Source organism: Hypoxylon fragiforme, assembly GCF_022984875.1.
Source record: "Hypoxylon fragiforme strain CBS 206.31 chromosome Unknown GGS25scaffold_8, whole genome shotgun sequence".
Lineage (NCBI taxonomy): Eukaryota > Fungi > Ascomycota > Sordariomycetes > Xylariales > Hypoxylaceae > Hypoxylon > Hypoxylon fragiforme.
Genome location: NW_026054763.1, coordinates 1,600,323 through 1,621,818, shown reverse-complemented (window position 1 = coordinate 1,621,818; position 21,496 = coordinate 1,600,323). Strand labels below are relative to the sequence as shown.

The window sequence follows — 21,496 nt, the reverse complement described above, 5'->3', positions numbered from 1 at the left end:
TAAATACTACCTAGGGAAATAAATCCCTATTACCTATGGCAATGTGAATACCTAGGTAGCCAAGTCGAAACTCACCCAGTGAAACGGGCAGCTAGGCACTGCACATCACCGCCTCATTGATCGGGGACTACTAGGCATTCACTATATATAATGAAACTACCAGGTCTAATATCATGGAAAATGTCGTCCTCGACGACACTAAAGCTCCATGGCGCAGTGGAAGCGCGCCGGGCTCATAACCCGGAGGACCTCCGATCGAAACGGAGTGGAGCTAGAGTCCTATTTTTCTTTTTCTTCCTCAGTTTTTTTTCTTTCTCTCCCTTTCTACAACAGCTGCTTTTGCCTAGTAAATAGCCGTTTTCTGTACTAGAGTTTAGCTCCCGTGCGAGACAAAAAAAAAAAACTTCTCCTTTTTTGTGACTAAGAGTTAGTTAGTTCAGCGTTGGTTCTTCTCCTGCAGTAACTTACCTAAGGTTAGGGTAGTTGAGCCGCAAATGTGGTTCCCCTGATGGCGGTCTTGCATGTGGCTTCAGTGTGCTGTGCAATAGACGCCTTAAAGGATGTTGCAAACAGATCACAGCAAACACCTATCTCATTGACAGAGAGACGTATCGTGTGCGGAACTATCAAAAATACCCGGATCCTGATAACAAGACAGTTTAGGGAAAAACAGAAGCAGCACATTCACTTCCACCAAAAAATTGTAAACACTTATCAGGTTTAACCGACCATAGATATCTGGTACCTACCTATATAAACGCGATGTATCATGTAGCTAGCTATCGCCATCGATATCGAACCTCGAATACCGTCCAGCAGACCACACTCATCATCAACCTTTTTATGGTAGATATGACACAGCCCCAGCTCCAGCTATCATACAAAAAGATTCATCTTCATCGTCATCGTTTCATTCAATATTATTATGCATTTCCAGCCGAGCCACGGCACCACTCGGGGCATAATTAGGTAGGTACCTACTCAATCAATAACCCTTCCCCTGCCTTTGCCTTTGCCTTTGCCTTTGCCTTTGCCTAAGGTTGCTTTACCCCCCTATCTGAGTTCACCATTACGATCCAAACCCCCTCCTTCCCCTTTTTAAAAACCCCAACCCAACCCAACCAACCAACCCCCCCCTGATTTGAACCCTGAATCCAAACCACCCCATAACAGGCACCATCGTCATCACCGCTGACAACTCCCCTGAAACTGCCCCAAGTCCTCCCACGTCAGCGGAAAGTGGCTCCCGGACAAACTGCTCTGCTGCTGCTGCTGACACTGGCTCTGGTTCTGCTCCTCCTCCACCTCCTCCACCAGCGTACTCGCAAAGCTCCTCCAGTCCTCCGACAACAGGTCCAGCGGCGGCAGCATCCCATCATCGGGATTGAAGATGGGGAAGTCAAGGTTCATGGGCGAGGTCGGAGAGGGCGCTAGCGGCGCGGGCGGGAGGGCTTTGTCGGTTGTGAAGCGTGCTGGTTGTTGTTGTGGTGGTGGTGGCTGTGGTTGGAGGGGGTAGCTTTGGTAGGTGCTGAGCATGGTCGGCCGTTGCCGTTGCGGCTGGTGTGGGATCGCTAGGCTGAGGCTCGGCGGCATGGGCGCGGGGATGGTGGTGGTGGTGGTGGTGGTGGTGTGCCGCGAGGAGTCGGCGGAGGGGACCCGGCGGCTGTGTCGGGCTGTTATGCCGGGGATCGCGGACGTCGATGCGGAGCGTCGAGGCATGGCGGGTGATCGGGGCATCACGGAGATGTGTTTGGGCGTCGTGGTCGGCGACGGCTGCGGCGTTCCCCCCTGGCTCAGCGACGTCGAGCGTGGGCGGAAGACGACGTGCACGCAGGTGTACGCCATCTCGACGACGTGTTCGGCGGACTCCTTGGTGCCGTCGAAGAACTCGAGGAGGTCCTGCAGCTGGCCGGGGTTCTCATTTTCAACGAACCCCTGCGCGCGGCCCGTCGACTCCGGGCTCCAGCTGAACATCGGCTGGTGTCCTCCGAAGTCGTTCTGCTTCCGGGCGATGAGGGCCTTCCAGGCCTCGTGGATGAGGTGCTGGTGCAGCAGGCCGTAGATGACGTTGGAGTGCAGCCAGTTGACCTTGGTGAAGCCGGACTCGAAGTGCACGGCGACGTGGTCGATGTGCTTCTCGAACTTGCCGTGCAGGGCGGCGCAGAAGCCGCAGCCCCAGGCCCGCCGCTTCCGCAGGTGCTTGACGACGGTCTCGGCGTGCGGGCACGTCTTGCACCCGTGGGCGGACTTGTGGTGCTGGTTGAACGTGTTGGGGCCCCAGAAGCTCTGGTTGCAGTTCGGGCACGGGTACTTTCGCGATCGCTCGTGGAACTCCTCCTCGTGCCGCTTCCAGTCGAACTTCCGCTTGAAGGTCTTGTCACAGGACGTGCACCAGAACTTTGCTTCCGACGACAGGGCTGTCGTCGATGAGACTGAGCTTCGTGTTGATGTCGAGGAGAAGACGCTATCGCGGCTTGAGCAGCTAGATCGGGACGAAACGGATGTTCGCTCTCTAGGGGGTTGGGTGAAGGGATTGCTGTAGCTGAAATTTGGTATGGAAGAGTCTATCGACACGAGTCAATTATTTTAATACTTCACCTAGGGACTCAAGGGGGTTATCTCGTACGGTCAGCTACTCCTGAATTTTGCCGTTGTTGTTGTTGCGGCTGTTGCTGCTGCTGCTGCTGTTGTGATGTTTCCCCTAATAAGGCGATCAGAGCGTCATGGCTAAGACCGGATTGCTTGAGGGCTTCGAGATGCTCTCGTGCCTGTTCCAATACCCTCGATGGATGATCCATTACACTGATCCTAATCGCAATTGGCTTTTGTGAATAGGTGGTTGGTAGGTTCCTAGGTTAGGTAGATTATAGAAATATGTGGTGTATGTGTGTGAAGGAATAAGCGATCAAATCTAGATCGAAAAAAGAAGAGAATGGCGTTGAAGAAACCACGGAAGTGTAGATTTACGTTGGGCAAAGCTGAACGTTGCACCCGCGAGCGATTCGGTTACTTTCTGTATATATTACCTACCCCCCTCAACACACAAACCACCCCCGTCTGTTGCTTCGTCATGTTCGTACATAGCTACATGTAGTATGTATGCCGCGGTACGATACCGCGCATCATCCCATGTTAGGTAGCTGGCTAGCTGCTTAGTAGGGGAACAGTACAAGAAGAGTACAAGTTGTACAAGTAATCCATGTGGAATTGTTCATTAATCCAAAGGAGCCCTTGTTCGGTCCCCGGCCTGGGATGACAAGCAACTGGCTGACTGGGCAAAAAAAACTGACAGAGAGAGAGTAAACGACCAAAAAAAAAAAGGGCAGCAAACAGGGGGGAAAGGGGACTGGGAGGTAATCGATGGGTCGGCTTAACCTGAAACGAGTCGATGCTAGCCATCCAACTCCTCATTGTTTCGAAACACGCGCGACGGTGGGATGAAGCCTCCAATAAGAGGCGTGATTGACGGCGAGGGGCAAGCGAGCGACCAAGACTGGATCAAGCCGGATCAACCGTGGACCCATTGACGATCCACGATCAGCCTAGGGAAACTCGGAAGCCTAACATCTTTACCTACCCTCCTAGGGCTTTTACCCTTGGCGAAGAACCATGCAGATAATCCGTTTCAAGATTTGCCAGGTCATGTTTGTTGCATATAATTGGTTCGTTATTTGGTTTGACCCTGTCGTGGCCCGGATTCGTCACAATTAGATCTAATATCTCTCTTTCTGAAGGAAACTTGAGAAACTTCCCTTCCACCTGCAAGATCATCATCTTCGTTTATTTCTTTTTTTTTAATTTCCTTCCGCAACCTTAATCATTTCCAAGGTTCTGTCCACTTTGTTTAAAAGAAGCCTTATGTACGAACCTTGGGAAGAGAAAGAAACTAACCCCTTATGTATTGTACCTAAGTGAGATTTCCGCGAGAGAGTGACTACTTCGTAAGTTCGTACCTCGGTAGGTAACATGATAGGTCCGGTTTTGACCCAGAAAATACTTACGTTTACCCCTGTTATTCTAAGGATACCTACGGTAACTACCATACTATGTCGTAGTAGTCGGACTGTCGGACCAGGTCTGTCCCACTTGGGGGATGGGCTTGGCGTCCTGGGGCGGCCCCTTTCTGAATCTGGGCTACGCCGAAGCAAACAGACACTGAACAATGAACATACATACCATCTTGAACATATTACATATATTACGTAGCATTTAACATTATGGATAGGTCTTATGCTGTGCCTATTATATTATTATTATAGCCAGCTACGCCGCCACGTGTGTAGATGATATAAGCCTTCAAAAGATGACGGCATCTGGGGTAGACAACAACTATTATTGGCAACAAATCTTGTCTTTAAATAACATCTTATAACTCCTACACAAGAGAAAGAAAATATTTAGAAATGATTTCAAGTCCCCCGAGTGTTTGACGGCCTGGCCTTTCTTTCGTTTTGAAACAAGAATCCGAAAACGACAAAAAAAAAAAAAGACCGTGACAACTTTGAAATCAATTGACCACCGTGGTCTCCGTTTCAACTTCTCTTGGCTTTGTGCGATTTAGGCATACAAAATCCCTAGTCCCTACCAAGTGATCATTAACACCTACCTATTTATGTCGACACTCGGTCGTTATAGTATCTTCATGTCTTACAATCCTAACCTTACGAAGCAGCTGGACAATTGGTCTTGAATGAATACCATCTCACTGGAAATCTTCAATCTCATCTAACTACATGCACACAGTTACAATCACCTGCCTCTCCATACCCATCCTTGATCGTTTGCTGCCGGCCAAAAAAAAAAAAAAAATAGTAGCAATGAAGAAAGCAAGGATGTGCCTTGGGGTGGGTCGATGTCGTGTTGTCGTACGACGCTATGTACGTCTGCAGTCCTCGTCACTACATAACTCCTGTATGTACGCCGCCTTCGTCGGTGTTGAATTTGGCTATGTGGTACCGGCGATGGCACGAAGTAAAACAACGGTTGAAAAAACATCGACAGTCGCACCGATATAATTACGACTCTGCCCTACGTATGCACCTACCTTTTAATTTCCTACGCACTTGAGTAGATATGTACTAGGCAACTATATAATCATGTAAGTTCTCTGCCAATATTGCTCAGAGTTTGGGGAGAAGTTCACAATCGATACCCGGATAATAGGTAGGTAGGTGTGGCCCGAAGTTTCCATCACAATACCTACATGTAGCTCTTAAAAGCAAGTACATTGATGTCTATCCCAAGTATCGCGATTGAGGAAAGTTGGCTGAGCGTTCTCAAGTTGCGATAATGGCTAGATATTATTACGATCGAGGCGACTGAACGATATTCTAGGGGATGCCATGGATGCAAATGGGGTCAATCCAGTATTGAGCTTGAGAAAATCCTATGATCTGATCCAAGTAGTAGTACCCATAACCCATTGAAATGAGCGAGTCGTCCATGTTATTTAGAGAAAGAGAAAGGCACCGAAACGGGTTCGAAGCTACCGTACCTAGGAAACATGCGTTTGACCCAAATGCGCGGGAAACTCAGGACGGACATCTCGGAGCAATGAAAGGGGCCACTCGGACCAAAAACGCCAACCGACCCAATCCAGCGTATAAGTACCTAATGAAAATGCATCCTCCACAGCTCCTGATCAAAGCTTGCCGAAAAGTCGCTCCGCGAGTACACCGCCAAGCTATTATCGCTGACAAGCAAGTCTCCCTTTTCCCAAGTATGATGATACGCAACGCGCCGGTCATATAGCAAGCTTGTAAGTGCCTCGCACGCGCCATACAAATCACTATTATTACCACTATCGCCGCTATTGGCCTTAGGAAAGGTAGTAGTAGATGTGTTATCCATGGGAACATGTAGAGCCTCTAACCTCGTCTTCGATCTTGCACATGGCTCTTGGTACCGTAGACGCCGGCGGACGGTTACCGGGTGACTGATTTCAAGGGGTAGACCATGAATAACCGTTGATTCGAAGGAAGAAGTAGACACGGTCCATGCAAGGGGGTGGAGTGACGAGGGCGGCAAACGAGGGGGTACATGCTTGAGTATGAGGCTCGAAGGGGAGAACAGAGTTCGCTCCATGTCCTTGGGGGGCGATGTCACAGCCGCGAAGAACTGGAACCTATCTCGACCGTGTAAGTCCGGAACCAGGAATGATTAAGCAAGCAAATAGACGGGAAAATGTCTCACCTCGGCGGCTTCGGGCCTAGCTCTTTCCCGCCGTTCTTTTGTGCATGAGGAAGGCCATTGTGATGGAACGACATCCAGTGCATCGACAGCACATTTTCCAAGCCCCTGGTACCTGCGCTTTGCTCTTCAACCTCACCCATGCTTCCAAACTTCCACGGTACCGGGACGCCGAGCTCCGCCGCTTTACCCAGGAACAAGTCTCTGTCTCGTGTGTGCGCGAAGCCTCGAAGCACAACAGGGGAGTTAGCCTGCGCTAATGCGCGCACCTTGTCCGCGTGCACGTCGCGGATAGAGAGCGTGTTGCGGCCTGCCTCGGGCCGGATAATGAAGCCGGCGGGGTACTGCGGCTCGCACACGATACTGCCCTTTTCGGTCGCCCAGTACAGTAAGTCAGACTTTTCACGGAAGTAGCTGGGCCGGCTATGCTCGTCGTAGACAAGCTCGAAGGTATCGTCAGCTTCGAAGTCGGAGCGGTGGCCTGTGAGGGTGGTGCCATCGAGTCGGAATGCGATGGCGCAGTGCCACGGCGTGGTGAATGCTGTGTCTGTTGGCAGGAGGTTAATGGAGAGTTTGTTCTCGCCTGTTGAGGGGTGGATAGAGAGTCTGAGACGGTCGGGAAATCTGTCCCGAACAGCTCGAGCGAATGCCTATGCCGTGTTAGTCAACGTTCCCATCTAAGTCTCTACAGAGTGCCTCGTTGTAGGCATTCGTGAACTGCGCGAGGACAACTCACATCACCTCTCATGAGCATCTGCTTGGCAATGTACTCAATTCCCCTTTTATACTTAGTCTTGCTTCGTTCCTCGCCGATGGGGTACACAGTTTGCAGGTCAGTTTCCAGGAACTTTATATACCCCCTGTATGTCAAACAGGTATCCTCATCCTCCGATATCCTAAGCGAGACATTAAATCCGGGTCTGCTGAATTGTTGCAACAGAGCATGGCGAAAATTGGTAGCGTTGGCGACGTCTGGCCTAGGGTTAACGTTTTCAAAGACACATAAGGTCATAGTATGGTATCATCTAGGAAGGTCGAAGTCGTGGATCTGGAGTGAATTTTCACAGTTGAATAGGTACATACATCTAATTTCGTCTAGTTGGTTGGGGACATCAATATTAACTATATCCTTAAGTCGACAGAATTCAATATAGGTAAAATCCTTTCTTGCTTTTAACGCTCGAAGGGCTTCACCGTAAGCCCAGACGTCTTTGTCTGGTACCCCGAGAAGGTCTATTTCGGATTAATGAGAAGATCTATCTTGTGATGAGGATCGAGTACCGTTATATACCAGTCCATCAGAGACTATCATTAGCCTCGCGCCTGGAGTATAGATATCTGCGATTGAAGCACATAGACCATTTAGATGTGCTAAGGCAAACTCCTCTGCCTTGTCGGGAAGACGTCCAAGAACTTTGGTGCTCGTATTTGGTGACTTGAAAGGGAAGGCAGGAAGACACATGAGTATTGTCTCTCGAACCAACACCTTGGAATATATCTGGACCAGGAAATTAACCCCATTGCTGATTTTCCCTAACGGATCTCGTGCGAGCCTGTATCGTGAAATGATGTTTAAGATACGCGAGGCGGTTTCCAAGTGAATATGTTCTAGGTTATTCAGCTTCTCATCCAGAGTTGTTGTAGATGCCAAGTTATCGGCAGTATCGAGCTTCACGGCGGATGGCATCTTGTGAGCAAGTTTCAGCAATCAGGTAGCAATCAGATATGGTAGAACCAACGAGCTGAGTACATGTCTGCAAGGTGAATGTAGACCCGTTAGATGATACATAGGATACCTCGACCAGCCTCGGTGACATCCTGAGGTCTTTATTCACCCGGACGTCTATTTGAGAAGAGCCGACTTGGCAGACACTGTGTTGTATATTGACAAGCCAAGTGTTGTAGCACGCCAATAACAGTTGCAACTTTATAGTGTGCGTTTACGGAAGCACGGCTAAAGGGGTCCAGGGCGAAGTTCAAATTCGCCATTCCATGACCAGCGAGTCGCATATACGTATTCAGAGACCTATTCGCCCTCCAGCACGCATGTGGCATGTAATGAACCTGGATTGTGCTCTGAGTCGTCTCGTGACGGTCCGAAGAGTTCTTTACTTTTCCCGAAGGAGAAGCTTAATAAGTTGAAACTATGGTGAGAATGGTTCCGCTTCATACCATCTCTATAACATTATCGACCTTAATCATACCTAGGCACCTAGGTAACTACGAATAGGATATACTGTCTGCGGAAGGGGTAATATTTGGTCAGCAATCCGATAGTCACAGCCTCATTCAATATTTTAGGTCGTAGTAGGTATTTGTGGGATTGAGGAAAATATTGCCATCTTAACGGAATCTGTAGTATTGATAAAATAATCGCTCGTTGTATGCAGGTGGGTTTGAAAGATGAAGTAATAATAAGGCACTTTTATTGTTTGCCCACTACTTGATCCAGACTCGGCCTTTCCGCATGACCAATGAGGCTCTTGACAAGTCACCGGCGGAGTTGTGTAGTTTGAATTGTGACCAAAATCCCGGTTCTTGGAAACAAAACGAGCCTTGCTCTTTGGCTCAGTTGCATTTTGTCACTTCACCTGTCTCCAGAGGAAGTTACCAGCCTCGACAGAGTTAGGGTTGAAAATTGTTCGAGTACCACCCCCGCCGTTGGTAGGTTAGATAGCAATCTAATAAAGAATCGATATATACAGCTGAAGACGAATCGTAGCTATGTTCGTTTCAAAATTAGGAGCTGGTCATATCATCCCGATCGGTGACGCGGCCAACGTTCATTTGGTGAACAGGGTGTAAGGCTTGAACACGGGTATTGTGGATGTATCCGGGCTCAGCTGTGGGAGCACCGAGCAGCGGCGCCGTAATTGAGTGCTACAATAAAGTTGATCCATGGCTTAAGGATCGGGAATTATTGACGCTGCAGCAACCCTGCCTACATACCTAGTATTGTACATGGTAGTATGTAGGACACTACCTGGTAGGTTTGTAGCATATCGCAGGATTGGATCTGAATCGAGCAAATCGCACAACATACTTGCCTTTGCCTACCTACCTAAGAATTATAGGTTATGTAGGTACATATATGTATTTCCAGAAACCTGGTTGGGTCAAGAAGGGACTGGTTTTGTGCTTTTCAGGTGGTAGTATATGCATACATAGCTAGTAGAGATCGTGGAAGAAGATTGGTAGTTAACTACATGTATTAACATAATATTACTTGATGTCTTATCTTATCGCTTGATTGGCCGTGCGCAACAATTTAAGCTGCACATGTATGTACCGGTACCTCATACTAAAGTGCTCAGCTAAGCCGAGCCGAGGTAGCTAGTACTGAGAACCAAAACATCATTTGGAATTGAAGTGGGAAACTGCAGCTACTGGGGGGGGGGATACTGGGGGAATACTGGGGGGCCGTTTAGCTGGAGCTTTAACGTGACATAGTAGAAGTTACTATGTGTTATAGTTAGGACAGCATCTAAGTTTTAACTATCTCATCATCATCACCGACGCTTTCTTTTTATTCATCATTACAATAATACCTATTCTCATTTCTACCTACATACCTATACATACATATTTCTATCCTTAGTTACATACCAAACCAAATCAAACCAATAAATCATAAATCCTACAATTGCGCCAATCTTAAACCGCACCCACATTTGCTATTCTTGTCCTATCCTTTTCTTATCCTTTATCCTTCCTTCATCAAATCAATCAATCAATCAATCACTCATCTTCCTCTCATGTTATTGCCTTTACCAATTTAATCTACCTAGCAACTATTCAATTTATACCTATCAATTGCTTTGGCCATGCCACTACCCGCCGATCATTTGAAAAACTCCCCGTCGCGTTCCTCCAGCAAATCCCAGAATCCAGTTCAGAGCGTCCTCTCCATGCCGCCCAAATTCTTACATATGTATGGCGACTTCATTACCAAAAATGCCCACCAGGTCTCCCAAATCGAAAGTGCCTTGCGCTCTCTGACTTACATAATCCCCGGCCGTTTCCGCGACGCTGAAATCGCCTCAGAGACTTTACACTCTGGTGTCCAACTGCTATCCCTCTATCACGATGCCGTTCTCCGTGGAGCCATCTCGAAGATACCCGCTCTGGCCTCCAAAATACCCAATCCACACTCGCGTTATACCAGGTTTTGGACAGCTAAGAGTATGGTATATCGGAGAATAGCCTTGTTGCTGCAGATTGTGCAGTACACAGAATTACTATGGGAAATGGCGGCCAAACGAAAGGGGGAGAAGATTCGCTGGCGTGTAGTCATATTATTAGAGGCCATAAAAGCAATTTGCCGCTTCTTGTTATTGCGAGTCACCAACTCCAGACCTCTTGTTACACCACCACTACCCGAACGAGAACCGCTCCCCCCAGATGCTGAACAAGACGATAACGATGCTCTCAAGGAGTTGATGGGCGAGGACACATACTCAAACGGGAGTTCCAACAAAGCTGCTCACGAGAAAGAATGGGCAATGCCACGAATTGGGACAAGCTTTCCAAGCTTGCCTAACCCCAGCGATATCAGCTCTTACTTGATGGGCCGAGTTCTGACAGCAGACGATATCAAGCCCGCAGCAAAGCTGCTGAACACGCTCTCTCGTTCCGGGCAGACAGCTGAGATCTTGCACATCCTTTCGCCCCTAGCATATGCCATTGCTTTATCGAGGACTAAGGATAAGAGGTCTTGGGCACCATGGCTTATTGGCTTCAGCATGGAGTATGCAGCACGACAATTGCGTGACCGAGGCTTACGCAGCACAGCTTTAGAGAACGAAGAATGGGGCAAACGCTATTGGGCAGCAGGCTGGTGGACCATGAGAGGTGCTTTCTACGAAAACCTCACCAAGGGTCTCATTACTGGAGTACGCCGTCGTATGCCTAGCCTTGTCTCCGGCATAATGGAGGATTACGAATACCTGTGGGATAATTATTACTTCAGTACTAGCGCTTGATAGATCTGATACGATCAGGTCTGAGTCAAGTGTGTTGAGCTGAGTAGGACATGATACACCATGTCACTAGACGGGTTTACCGTCAAAATTGAGATCGTCTATTGACTTCTCGTAACCTAATCGATAATTCTTCAATTATTACCCATCACTGTATAATACCTATACATTGGTAACCTCGGTCGGAACTTGGCGGGATATAGTCCTCGATACAGGGCACTCGGCATATTTGGCGAGGCCCCAAGCACGACTTTCACCTCAAGACTGGATAGCCACCTCGATGTTGGTTTACTATAATCTTAAATAAGCACCAATGTATACCTGCCTACGCAGACGCCTCGAAAGCTATTTAGGCACCGCCAAGGTGTTAACAGTTCGAGGAAATCGATCGTATCAAATGGATTGAAGCCCCGGTTTACATTAACCATGGGGGGTTCAATGCCGTCCCAGAATTTCTTTATTTCTTTTAGTTCTCTAGTCTGCCCGACAACCGTAGCACCTCGTTAGGTGAGGTTGTCAAGAGCATGGAGAAGAGGCCGAGAATTTCATACTATCATAAATACGCGGAATAGTACATGAACTCGCAAGAGTTATTTCAGAGGTTCTCTCAAGGAATCACTAGAACGTTGGGCTTTGGGCACAATCGCCACCAATACCACAAACTGTACCATTATTAACAGACAAAGCGTACAGATACCCCCTCATACACTATTTGAACCTATTGGATTGGTTCGTGTACGATAATTTCTAGATCGGCTATGTCAACAGTATGTCCATCTCATGGAATACCTACTGGGTACCTGTTCATCCAATCTTTGGCACTGGAAAGTGCACCAGCACCACAAATCGATAAAATAACAGGAATTCCGACATCGATGAGCCTTGGCTTTATAGCTACTTAGGAGGAGGCTGGGTCGGTATTTCAACAGCAACTGTTATTGAAAAAAAATCATCAGACAATCCTCTATATCGACATGGCTTGGGTCGATGTATAGTATATACCTGCTATCCATGGATACCTTTATCTCATGTGATTCCTGGCGGCGACGTCTAGTACATACCTATATACCCTCATATTCCGATCACATCGATGGAGGTAGATAGGGTATTAAACAGCTAATCCGGCTTCGAATACGCCCTCATCGACGCATTCATCCATACCAAACTTGTCTCGGTCACCTTACGCCGAACTAAGTTCCTAGGCGTTTGATTCACATTCGAGCCTGTCTCCATATTCTATCTACGCAACTTAAATCAAAAGACCTACCCTACACCTAGGGCCATACAGCCTACTCTAATAGCCTTACTACCACAATCAATAATCGCTCTTCGTTACACGACAGAACGCCCCCGAATTCATCCACATGTCGTTGTACTGCCCCGCTGTGCATCAACTAGACGGTGCCGCGAAGCGCAGTTGTCTCATGGCTTGGGTTCCCCAAAACGCGGGGCTGGCAACAGCAACAGCGTGAAGACGTGCGGGCGTTGAGTCAGATGAACGGACATTGTGATCATGCTAGCTGGTCCGCAAGGCTAGAGGCAACGTTCAGGAATCTAGGCTACCGCACTTCGTGAAGTCAGGTCTGGGCTGTGCAGGAAGTTGTGCTGAAGGTTAGCTTGCAAGTGCTCTGGTCCGAACACGATCCCAGAACATGCTTACGAGGGTTGTACCGCGTGGACGAAGCGATTTCGAGGTACTACCGTGACGTAGAACATGCTTTAGACATGGATGGGAGTGAAATTTAACGATCTCTTGAGATATGGTTATAGAGCGAAGAGACGAGATAGAGTCACTGCAGCGGTCAAGAGTACGGGACAACGCAGTCTTTTCAGTTGTTTAAAACGTTGAGAAAACGTTTCGGTTTGCTGCTTCGGTTAAAAATGAGGGGGGTTGGGTTCGACGGAGCATTCTTATGTATGGCGAAAGGGTAGAATGTGCTTAGGAAGCACGGGGATATTGATGTCTCCTGAATAGAATGAAGGTGGTCTGTAAGATTCATGAGGTAGAGTTACGTGGAAACTCCTGTTCATATTCTATGTCATACCCCAATGCAACCCATCTCATAAGTATGGAGTAACAAGTCAATAGATAAGACGAATTTCAAAGTTATTACATTGCTAAGCTATCTTTGAAATACACTTAAGATTCTACCCCTTCATAATGCGTAAAGAGTTCCATCAGTTAACCCTATGTCGTTTAGCCAGTCCAGACAGCGGGCCCGGGGGTCTTGTATGAAGTACCCTTGCCCTGGTAGATGTCGACCTGTATAATGCGTTAGCCTCCGAGCACATGGGACCAAAAGTAAAAAAAGCAAACCCAACTCACCATGATACCAGGGTCCGACTGCGCAGCATAAGCCGGAATCGAAGTAAGCAAGTCCACCGGCGGCGTCGCCGTGCCGGAGCCGGTGACAGTAATCTGCGCGCACTCGGGGTAGAACTGCGGCGTGTTCGCCTGGTGGAGGGCCAGCAGCTCGTGGCGGATGAGGTAGTTCCCGGGCTTCAAGCTTTCCGGGATCCGCGACGACCACTTCAGGTCCTTGTAGATGACGGCGGTGCCCCAGTTGTTGCTGTTGAGCACGTCGCCGGTCAGGCCCATCTCGTCGATCTTGAACCACTTCTTCGCCTTCCCGTCGCAGGAGGCGAAGGCGCCGTCGCAGGGGTACAGCCACACCATCACGGGCCCCTGCTGGTGCGTCCACTGCTTCCAGACGGCGGTCACGTTGGCCCCCGCCGCGACCTCGGCGGAGACGGGCGCGGAGGTCCCGCCGTTGCAGGTCATCAGGGCGTCGGTCACCGTCATGATCGGGTTGTAGTCTTTCCACTGCCGCTGGATCGTCTGCGCGCCGGCGACGGGCGAGAAGCCTTGGTACCCCTCGTACGCTTTGCCGCCGATCTCGTAGCTGGTCACGGCGCCGTGGGCGGCGGCGAGGGAGGGGGCGAGGAGGAGGAGGGGGAGGAGGGAGGGGAACATGTTGGATGGGGCTGGGCTAAGGTAAAAAAGTGCTGGATACTAGGATGGGGGCAAAGAAGCCAAAAAACTGAAAAGAAAGGCCTTGGCACCCGGGGAGGGGAGAGAGAGATGCGGTGGTATTTATGCTGATCGGGCGCTGGGCTGGAGGAGAGAGCTGGATTTCGTAGCAGGGTGTTGGGTGCTGGCGAGAGTAGGGTAGGGTAGGGTAGTGGCAGCGCAACATCGTAGATATATCTAGGATTCTATTTTCAATATATCCTTAGGTTGTTTAATTTCTATATCCATCCTCTGTAGGTAAGTGGGCAACGGCATATGCGCGATCCGATATGTGATGCTTGGGGGGATTACCTCACCCAGGCCAAATAATTTCTAAGCGTGTAGAGGGAGGAAGGGAAGGGAAAGGGGGGGGGGGCTACCATATTCGACCCCTTCCCGCGACGTAGCGACATGAGAGCAGAAACCGAGAGAAGCCAAAGATCTAAGATCCGGTCAAGCGGACCGATACGTAGGAAGGCACCTAGTCAGACTTCCGGGCCAAAGCATCTCAACGACTGGGCCTCCGATAATACCTCCCTACCTAGTGCTTAGTCGACATTTTAGAACTCTCTCGCTCGGTGAAATATAGCAAGCGTGTCCCTCAAATCTACAAATCTCTCTAACCTATATGAACTCTCAATCAGGTGGTGTGGCTCTGGAGGCAAGCTGATTGGGGCGGCCGACGAAAACGAGGCGGACTCCTGACTCCCCACCTTCGCATTATGGGTTTGCATATATTCGGTGGTCTTGGGTCCGGGGAAGGTTTCATCGCAGCTCTACCTACATAGTAGATTCCTGCAAGTCTGTAAGGGGGTCGGCGTTATTAGTGTATAATGTGGTCATGCCTCAAATATAATGGGCAGCGTTGATGGAATGGCTTTAGGCTATATCCATAGGTTAAATTCGAGATATCTCGGATTCTTCCCCCCTAGTCTACTTGGTTGGATGCGGACTCGAGAGATTCCGGGGGAGCTTAGTAAAGGTATTCCTAATTATATTTCTAGAAAATGACTAGACAATAGCTGAATATCATGTGGACTAGAACTGTATAGTGATTTGGAATTCCCAAAATAGAGGGATGCTATTAACATTCATCCTGGTTGATGAATAATGCATCGTATTCTTCTAAACGACAAGTATGGATCTGGACTAAAACTTGTCCCTGGTATTCATACTCGATAAAATCACTTGGTGAGAAGCGTACTCATTCTGCTCGCAGGGATATTGATCTGTAGGCTAGGTAGGTAGGTTCTTGCTCTTCACGATAGTCCATCGACGAGGCGATGAACGCTAGGGTAGAAGCGCTTCTCGTCCCCGTTATTGCTTTAGCCTTGGGTCTTGGGCATGTGTAGCTTTGTGATATCGAGATTACAGGGACCCTTTCCTCGGCACCAGAGACTCAGTGGGTATTACGCAGTGAAGGATGAGATATGAGCAACACAGTCCGATGGATAACGGGGCACGACATTGACCCTTCATATAAAGTTTCCTGTATCGCTTTATCTAGTGTTAAGCATTTATGGGTATCCTACGTAAAATCATAAACCATTAAGCTCTCCCTTCCTTTCGACTCTTTCAAAACAATGACCATTTCGTCATCGAAGCCGACCCAATTCCGTCTATCGTCCCACTGAATCGGCGCTGCGTTATTGTCCGGGGCAGCATTTACATCGTCCCCTTCATCGGTTACGGGTTTCGAGGTTGGACGGACCTCAATACTCTTTCCATGTGCCCTACCCTCCAACTCCCAGACCCGAATCTCCTCGCCACGACAGCTGACGCTAACTGCTTTTCCACGAGCTGTAATCTCTGCGTCGCTGATGCCCGATGTGTGTCCCCATAGCCTGATGCCTGGAGATATAGAAAGGGAGGTGGCATTGGACGTGCAGAGATGTAGTATTAATGTGTTGTCCGGGAGAGTTGCAAGGAGGTAAGGATGGGTGTAGCATAGGTTAATAGGGCCATCAAGATCATTATCATCGTGAGCTGGAGAAGGCGTAGATGGGTTCATATGCTGGGCTGGAGACGCTGGTGGAGATGGGAAACGAGACGAGCTGGCTCGGATAGGTAATGTATAAGCTAACCGGGTGGCCGTGATATCTGGCGTGGTTTTTGATTTAGAGGTAGAAGGACGGAGGTGTAAATCTTGGATACCCAAGGACCACCCCTGAAGAGTGGAGAACGTGTAAGCTATGGATGCTATATTGCTTCCTGCTGTTTTTCGTATAGAAAGTGCTAGCGGCGCTCTAGAAGTATGTGACTTGAGAGATGTGAGAAGGTATGGTGCTTGCAGTGTTGTTTGTCTGGAGCCATGCGGCATCTTCGGCCTTGAAGGTCTCGGTCTCAACTCGGTCTCCAAATCATCTATGGCTTCGCACTCCGAACTTCGCTTGACTTGATTGGTAATTACTTCACTGTTGGATTTCACGACAGAAGCGCGATCTGTTTTGGGAGGCCCATCAAACGTGTATAAAGATATAACCACGGACTTGGTAGCGGTTAAAAGGTAGGGATAGGAGAAGGCGATCCCTATTAACTCCCCGTTGCTAGACTTCTCGTGACGATATCTTCGTAGCAGCGATTTACCTCGTACATTCAACTTCCACACACCAAAACTACCATCAACGAAACCAATAGCAATTTCCAAGATATGGCTTTTAAGCTCTTGGTCATCTATCGCAATGCAGCTCGGTGCAGGCTCAGAGTCGGCTTCACCTAATTCTGTCTGGGCTAGGAGCTCCCGAGTTTTTAAATTCCAAGCCCGTAGACCCGTTTCCGAATCTGCAGTTACTGCGATGCCCTCGGACACTTTGACGAGCATTTTATGTGACGGAATGGCCGAGGGTACTGATAACTCTCGCCCAAGGGGTAACTCTTCCACGGCGCATTTTCCTCTGGACCAGTTATGTCGCAGCTTGTATTGCTTCTTCCAGTCTCTCTCTCGATCTTCTAAGTTGCCAACATGCATGTCTACCCAGCCCCCTCTTCTCCCGTCCGCCCATACTGCTTTGCGAGACGAATAATGCAGCTTCCCTTCTCTGGCTGAACCATCACGGAATCCAGGTATGCGAAGGGCGCGCGGGAGAACGAAGCGCGAATAATATAAGCGTTTCCATATTTGCGAGTCGCCGAATAAACCGTAGAAGTGTCGTGACACTGGCGCAATATTTAAGAGGTCTGGGAGGGGTAGAAAGGTGAGTATGCGAACAAGGAGTTCGTCGGATAATGGTGATAGCAAATCTAGAGACACGGTGTGGCGGGGTTTTTTGGTTATCGTTGACCTGGACGCGTCGTCGGCTTCGGTCCGTTTTCGCTTGTATGTCATCTTGGGTTTACTACTTGCTCGAATTCGAGTATTTGATCCAGCCCGAGAGCAATACAATTGATATGACAGTTAGTAGTCGAGTCGCCGGTGTTAGATAGCCGATACTAAGACCAAGACTAGGTGAATGCCATTTCAATATGAAGTTGTATGGAAGTGGGAGGAGCGGGAAGAATCGCATTGGTGCATTGAAGATGGGAATTCGGCGTTACTCTGTACGACATCGGATTTAAACTTTACCATCTTGGTTGACTTGCCCGCTTACGTAACGGGTACCTAGTAGTTACTAGGTAGTAGGTACTAGGTACATATGTAGCCAACATTAGTCCGATAAATGTACTTCGTACCTCTCATTCATTTCCAAGTTCCAACAAAGTTCAAGGTCAATTCTTCAACTTTAAACATTAACATGAACATCAATGATGCTGCTACTATGCATGTCCATATAACTTTGAATATATTCAGGATATGTCGTATATATAATGTCCCCTAACCCTCAATCCTGATATCAATGACTCGTCGTACATATACCACGCTAAATAGTAGTTATCCGTACGCTAACGCAGTAGATATAACGTCGAAGTTGTAATATCCATGGATGGCTATCATATATTGCCAAGATGCCAATTGAAACGACAAATTCTATTCTGAAAAAGTGATGGCCGATCCAATGACTACTAGATAGTAAAGCATGGGACAGCCTGGATTCGAAACTGACTGACATTAGTTAGAAACATCTGGGACCATCGCATATCCATGCTCGGGATCCGCGGGAGCCGACGTTCCAATAGACAGCAAACGCTGTGGATGGTTGGCCGCCTAAATTTAGAGATTCATCAATCATCACCTTATTAAGATACTATAAGCACGAGAATGAATAGAAGATAGTCAAAAGCTACCAATTCTTCTTATATGCCAACAAGAAAATCAGGGCATTTATCATCATGGAGCCCGACACGCCCGAAGACCGTCCCGGGTCTCCGCTTCGGCGAGCTGTAAGTCTATCTCCGACCCAAATCCGAGAATCCGGCCTCCGTCGGGACCCGTCACGCCTTGGATCTACCTTGACTATCGTTATATCGAGAACATTTAACTGAATAAAAGCATCCTTATTGAACTAGTGTGACCAATGTAGACTTAGAAAGGTAAGGAGCCCTGCTACTGGCCCCCGTTTAAGTCATTACTTAGTATCTACTGACCCCGATTGATAGATACGGTGTAACAAGGAATACCCGTGCTCCAACTGCCGAAGTGCTAGACGATCATGTAGTTCTACTGGTGTTGGCCAGAAACCAAAGGAGCCACGGCAACGTGTACTCATATCTAGCCAATAGTGAGCATGCTACCTATACCTAAAGTAACGAAAGGGTGCCGTCCATGGGTACTAACCCCTTTTCAGTGAGAGGAAGATCGATTTGATCGAGGAGCGGCTTGGTGGTATCGAGACTCTCTTACGGAACTTGAGCCCCATCTCATCATCAACATCTCCATCCACCGCAGAGGCTTCTACGCGACGGTCTGCCAATAAGTCAACCTCCTGGTCGCCAAACCGCCAAGACGATGCATCAAGCACCGTCTTCGACCCAGAGGATGTTGGTGACTTCGAAGGTAACTCGTCTATGGCAGCGCACACGGCCTTCGCAAGCGAGTTCCTCGAGAATGCCGTGCAGAGCACCCCGCTCCAGTTACAGGGCGTCAGCAGCAAGATGGACGCTGCCCTGTCATCGTTGCGGCATCTGGTTAACATGCAAGAGAACCGGCGCGCCGTCTCATCCTTCCACGAGTTTCGCTTACAGGGTCAGAAACAATCGTCTAAAGCTACATTGCGGGACTTGCCGTTACCTCCTATGACTCTTGTGGCGGAGAAGCTTAAGGAGATGAAATGTACGAGGTTATCTTGCCTTGACTATTGCTTTATTACCCCTTTTTTATTCATTGACTGTTGGGAGACATGCTGTAACCATAGCTCACTAACCTTTAGTCGCAGTTGGGCCGCTTCCCGTGATGCTCGCCGTGATCTATTCCTTCATTGACATGGAACACTTCATCAACCAATGTCGCCGGGTATATTTCAATATGGACGACATCACCGATGCAACTTTCATCTACGTCATGTCCGGGCTCGCATATCTCTTTTTAGACTGTGGGCTAACCTCGAAGACTCCTGAGGAGAGAGCTCAATACGACTCGTATTGTCGGATGTGTCAGAAGAACCTGGAGACTGTGTTGTCGCAAGTCAAATTACTCATGCCAGTTACGATGGAAAGTCTCGAAGCCTTGCTTATGGCGGTAAGTCTTCGACCCCCTTTTATGCTTACGTGGTATGGAGGATACATAGAAGCCTGGTCAGGTAAAAAACCTGGGCTCGACGTTGGCTGATATAACTAATTTAACAGGCCAGCTTCTCGATTGACGTCTCACGGCCATCACTAGCATGGTTGTTAGTATCCATGGCGGCGCATATGTGTCGAACCCTTGGTCTTCACCAAGTCCACTCTATGAAGGGCGATACACTGCAAAAAAAGGCCGATAAATCACTTCTATTCTGGTGTACGTATATGCTAGACAAAGGACTCTCGCTCCGACTAGGGCGCGCGTCTATCCTACAAGACTACGACATCTCGCTGCCGCATATCGTGCCCGAGGCCAAGGTTGAATATCCTGGCACGGAGATCATGACACTGTGGATCAAGCATGCGCAGATCCAAGGCCGCGTATACGAGCGTCTATATAGCCCAGGCGCTCTGCGACAGCCCGACATGTACCGTGTCGAACAAGTAGGCATCCTGGCTACGGAGCAGAGACGCATCATGGAAGAAAGCCTGGTGCTCTTTAACGAGTTTAATGACTCTACCCTACCCGATAGGAATACTTTCGCCATCGAGCTCAAGTCTGATCACGTCTCGCACTTATCCTCGCTGGCGCTCATTTACCGCGCCTTGCCCCCCAACGGCCCGCGTTCCCGCACATTCTCCGACGAGTGTGTCGACGCTGCCCGGGCGGCCATGTTATGCCATCAAGAGGCGATGGAGATGATGCACGACCAGTCGCTGAAGATTGTGTACATCCACTGGTGAGATCTCTCCTCCCCCTTCTCTCCCTCCATCTTCCTCCCCAACCCCCTCTTCAACATCTCCTAACCGACACTTTGCAAAACAGGACAATCCTCTACGCCCCCTTCATCCCCTTCATCGTGATCTTCTGCCTCGTGATCGAGACCTCCAGCGCCGACGACCTCAAAGGGCTCGCCGACTTCGTGCACTCCCTCGAGGCCGCCACCGAGCTCTCCCACTCCATCAACAAGCTGCACCAGCTGTGCGAGGTCCTGTACAACGTCGCGCAGCTGTACGTCGAGGCCAAGGCCCAGCAGCCCCTTGACCAGGATATGGTCCCCGTGGGTAACGAGTTCAATATGTATCTTAGTCAGTTGGGGTTCATGCCCATGGATGAGGGCGCGGCGGCTGGGCTAGCGGGTTTTGAGGTGGGCGATGGTGGTGGTGGAGGAGGAGGAGGGGATGGTAGTGGTGGGGTTCATGGTGCCGATGATGACGCGAGTAGGTCTATGGCGCAGACGACGCAGCTCGGCGACTGGTTCTCGGGGAACAATCATATGCTGGGGATGCTGGAGGAGGATCTCTCGGGGATTAATCCCTCGGGGTGGCCGTCGTGAGCGGAGTCCCGAGGCAGGCTTGGACATAGATCGCATGGTAAGGTATATACATCCTAGATTGTTTAGAGCAGCAGTCCAAGGCTAGGAGGCTGTACTAATGAGGTTGAGTGTACATAATCGCAAGTATCTCACCATCTGGTACTACATATGTAGATGAGTATAACCGGCGCTCGCTACTCTCATTGAAAGCCATATGCCTGGGTTAGGTAGGTAGGTATTCATAATAGACTGTTGGAAGTTGGTGAATCGATATACTCTTCAATATTGTTTATCTGAGGATGCATATGAGCATCCCCAGCACGTGAACAAAAAGCATAACGTCAAGA

General features: G+C 49.0%; 6 protein-coding genes and 1 non-coding gene across 7 annotated transcripts; 3 read left to right on the top strand and 4 right to left on the bottom strand.

The window, feature by feature from the left end:
- Positions 1–202: 202 nt before the first annotated feature.
- GGS25DRAFT_t94 lies at positions 203–274 on the top strand. The gene has a single exon. It is a non-coding gene; the product is annotated as a tRNA-Met (tRNA).
- A 570-nt stretch (positions 275–844) lies between these two features.
- On the bottom strand, positions 845–2,971 carry GGS25DRAFT_416314 (uncharacterized protein). The gene is made up of 3 exons (XM_049258527.1): positions 2,627–2,971; positions 1,211–2,564; positions 845–969 (listed from the first exon to the last, which is right to left on the bottom strand). Exons 1-3 carry the CDS (start codon positions 2,796–2,798, stop codon positions 966–968), a joined length of 1,530 nt encoding a protein of 509 aa, XP_049113910.1. The 5' UTR covers positions 2,799–2,971; the 3' UTR covers positions 845–965.
- A 2,547-nt stretch (positions 2,972–5,518) lies between these two features.
- On the bottom strand, positions 5,519–7,876 carry GGS25DRAFT_533964 (Pyoverdine/dityrosine biosynthesis protein-domain-containing protein; the record flags this gene model as incomplete). The annotated part of the gene is made up of 5 exons (XM_049265729.1): positions 5,519–6,124; positions 6,193–6,839; positions 6,926–7,161; positions 7,273–7,422; positions 7,471–7,876. The coding sequence occupies 5 exons, from the start codon at positions 7,874–7,876 to the stop codon at positions 5,611–5,613; spliced, it is 1,953 nt and encodes a 650-aa protein (XP_049113909.1). The 3' UTR covers positions 5,519–5,610.
- A 2,137-nt stretch (positions 7,877–10,013) lies between these two features.
- On the top strand, positions 10,014–11,171 carry GGS25DRAFT_524630 (peroxisome membrane protein; the record flags this gene model as incomplete). Its single annotated transcript, XM_049264643.1, has 1 exon — positions 10,014–11,171. The coding sequence occupies one exon, from the start codon at positions 10,014–10,016 to the stop codon at positions 11,169–11,171; it is 1,158 nt and encodes a 385-aa protein (XP_049113908.1).
- Positions 11,172–13,340: 2,169 nt separating this feature from the next.
- GGS25DRAFT_533962 (glycoside hydrolase family 61 protein) lies at positions 13,341–14,379 on the bottom strand. Its single transcript, XM_049265728.1, has 2 exons — positions 13,495–14,379; positions 13,341–13,431 (listed from the first exon to the last, which is right to left on the bottom strand). The coding sequence occupies exons 1-2, from the start codon at positions 14,140–14,142 to the stop codon at positions 13,366–13,368; spliced, it is 714 nt and encodes a 237-aa protein (XP_049113907.1). The 5' UTR covers positions 14,143–14,379; the 3' UTR covers positions 13,341–13,365.
- Positions 14,380–15,309: 930 nt separating this feature from the next.
- On the bottom strand, positions 15,310–17,835 carry GGS25DRAFT_416052 (uncharacterized protein). Its single transcript, XM_049258525.1, has 2 exons — positions 17,741–17,835; positions 15,310–17,607 (listed from the first exon to the last, which is right to left on the bottom strand). Exon 2 carries the CDS (start codon positions 17,501–17,503, stop codon positions 15,707–15,709), a length of 1,797 nt encoding a protein of 598 aa, XP_049113906.1. The 5' UTR covers positions 17,504–17,607; positions 17,741–17,835; the 3' UTR covers positions 15,310–15,706.
- A 609-nt stretch (positions 17,836–18,444) lies between these two features.
- GGS25DRAFT_515530 (fungal-specific transcription factor domain-containing protein) lies at positions 18,445–21,170 on the top strand (the record flags this gene model as incomplete). The annotated part of the gene is made up of 7 exons (XM_049263090.1): positions 18,445–18,495; positions 18,622–18,645; positions 18,712–18,833; positions 18,900–19,384; positions 19,488–19,789; positions 19,897–20,573; positions 20,660–21,170. The coding sequence occupies 7 exons, from the start codon at positions 18,445–18,447 to the stop codon at positions 21,168–21,170; spliced, it is 2,172 nt and encodes a 723-aa protein (XP_049113905.1).
- Positions 21,171–21,496: the final 326 nt, after the last annotated feature.